The 2,487-nt window shown below is 57.4% G+C and overlaps 1 protein-coding gene across 1 annotated transcript; it reads right to left on the reverse strand.

The window, feature by feature from the left end:
• Positions 1 to 322: 322 nt before the first annotated feature.
• On the reverse strand, positions 323 to 2,241 carry LOC136495818 (uncharacterized). Its single transcript, XM_066491639.1, has 2 exons — positions 1,845 to 2,241; positions 323 to 765 (listed from the first exon to the last, which is right to left on the reverse strand). The coding sequence occupies exons 1-2, from the start codon at positions 2,239 to 2,241 to the stop codon at positions 323 to 325; spliced, it is 840 nt and encodes a 279-aa protein (XP_066347736.1).
• Between the last annotated feature and the right edge of the window lie 246 nt (positions 2,242 to 2,487).

Here is a 2,487-nt window from a genome sequence, read left to right on the forward strand (position 1 = left end):
ACTCTGACAAATCGATTGTAAAAAACCTAAGGACTGAAAGTCTATCTCAGGGCCAAAAGGTCGACTGAGCCACGAGATGACCTATGCCTCTGGGCTATGGCAACTCCCTCACCACCTTTTGCCTGAAGCACAGCTTAGGCTCCAAGGAAGTTTTTTGCAAGAGATATGTTCAAAGATGAGACAGAGGGCAAAGGCTCGGAAATACAATAAAAATGATTAAAAAGCATATACACACAAGTACTTTAAAAGGCCTCGATGACCACAAGCGTCATGGTATAATGATGTAAGTCCTAATCTATTTACATGGCCCCTTTGGCCTAGGTCAAAACTCAGGGTCGCCAGCGTCGATGATCAGCGTAGGAGGAACCACCTCTTCTTCGAACAACCTGGTCAGTGCCGTGCTAGGGGCCTTAGCCACCTCCACTAGCTTCATGACCTCCTCCTCGGCCTTCTCGTCATCCTCAGCCATGACGTAACCATCGCTGACGGCCTTGAGGTCGATGCTGGCGTAGTGCGAGGAGACGACGGCCAGGGCATGCTTGACGCCCATATGTAGCGCCCCCCAGAGCTGCTCGTGGACTCGGCCACTCAACACGATCAAGCGGCTCCTGACGGAGCTACCCGACTCGACCCCCCCGACCTCTAGGGCCTCGTAGGTGGTACGGGCGGCGCTCTGCAGTGCATTGTGCTCCTGAATCTTGGCCTCGAGCACCGCCTGCACTACGACGGAGGCCTTAGCTACCCGGGAGGCCTCCTTCTTCAACCCTGCACCAAGACAAGCGGGATGAGGTTAAGCATGAAAGAAAACAAGCCAAACACAGGTGCAAGCCTATGAGACTCACCCTCGGCTTTCTCCCTCTAGTTTTGGACCTTGACCCGAGAGGCCTTAGCCGCCCTAGAAGCCTCCCTCTCTAGCTCTACATCACGTTGGTGAGTTAGGGGTCGAACGCAAGAAAAACAAATAAAACAAGGGGAATGACTCAATAGGACTCACCCTTGGCCTTTTCCTTCTAGGCTAAGGCCTTGACCCGGGAGGCCTCGGCCACCTTGATAGCCTTCGCTAGGGCACCTTTCATCAGCAGGTGCGCGCCCTGCTCTACATCCAGCTACTCGGCGATGGCCTTGGTAGAGGCCACCTCTTGTTTGGCCTAGGACTAAAGGTGTCTCGCTCGCCAGCCATCTGGGTCAGCTCCTCCTCTAGCTCCTAGATCCACGCCACCAAAGGGGCGGCCTACTCCCAAGCTATGGCCGCCTCGGCCTTCATGTCAGCACAGCAAAGGTGGAGGTCCTCCACCTCCACGCTCCATGCCAACAGAAGCTCATTAGCATTAGCGAGCAGGTCCTTCTGCTACCGGAGCTAGTCCTAGACGTCCCTCTCCCATCGGAGGAACATTGACTTCTCTAGAGACTAGGCCTCGAGCTCCTGGATAGGCAGAACAAACATCAAGCACTACGAGAAAACTCAGGAAAAAGACGACACATCACAAGAAAAGAAAGTGCGTACCTGGGCAATGCCGGGTAGGTTGTCATCCATGACAGACAGTGCTGTCCATAGCGACCGCTCTGCTAGTCGGCGGAATTGCTCGAGGGAGCCCTAGTGCCCCCCCTCGTCTGCGTCCTTGAGGGCGAACAGAGGCTCCCCTCAGGGTCATCCAGGCTCCGCCAAAAGACATGCGGGCTATCCCACTCATGGGGCTCGGGTCATACCCAGATGAGGGCCGAGCTCCCCTCGCTAGAAGTTAGAGCTGGCTGCTCCACGGTGCTGGCCACCTTAGCGTCTGCCACCTCCTTCCCCTAGGAAGTATCATCGAAGGAGATTGAATGAACCTCCACTTCCTAGGCACTCTCCTGCGACGGCGGCGGGTCTTGGACCGAGGGCGGTACCGAAGCTTGCCCCACATCCGTCTTCGCATCCTGGGCCACCGACTCCTCTGCGCCCAAGCCGGCCTCCGCCACCTCGGCCTCAGTGGTCCTAGGAGCCCCGGTGTCTACCACCTTAGCTTCGGAATCCCTAGAAGCCCCGGCCTCTACCACCTCAGCCTCAGAGGTCCTAGGGGCCTCAGCCTCGCTCTCGGTGGCCTCAGCGATTGAAGGCGCCTCGGCTTTACCTGACTCGAGGGCCCTAGCCTCACGGGGCATAGGCGCCTCCTCCCCCGCCTGCTTCATGGCCGCCTTGGTAGCCTCTCCTTGGGCGACCGGCCCCTTCAAGTTGGCCCTGGCCGATGCCGCGCCACGCCGCATGGTGGCCTACACGTCCACCACCCATTGGGCGGTGGAGCTAGTGCTCACCTTGAGCGCCTTAGGTGGCACCAGGGCGGGCGCTTCCGCCTAACGCTTTTGGCTGAAGACAAAATACTCACAAGGTCAGCATACGACCAAAGAACGAGTGGGAGATGCTGCAAACTCCACTGACAAAACACTTACCTTGAATGGGGAAGCAATATCCTTCGCACCGCATCCCTCATCCTCAGCAATGGCGATGGCGGC

Source organism: Miscanthus floridulus, chromosome 12, assembly GCF_019320115.1.
Source record: "Miscanthus floridulus cultivar M001 chromosome 12, ASM1932011v1, whole genome shotgun sequence".
In the NCBI taxonomy this organism is placed as follows: Eukaryota; Viridiplantae; Streptophyta; class Magnoliopsida; order Poales; family Poaceae; genus Miscanthus; species Miscanthus floridulus.

What these genes read in the sequence shown, in the direction of transcription:
- LOC136495818 (XM_066491639.1), bottom strand. Translation starts at nt 2,241, where the DNA reads ATGCGGCGTGGCGCGGCATCGGCCAGGGCCAACTTGAAGGGGCCGGTC. An exon ending in CCCGCCGCCGTCGCAGGAGA is followed by an intron (nt 766 to 1,844) that starts GTGCCTAGGAAG and finishes GTCTTGGTGCAG; the next exon opens with GGTTGAAGAAGGAGGCCTCC.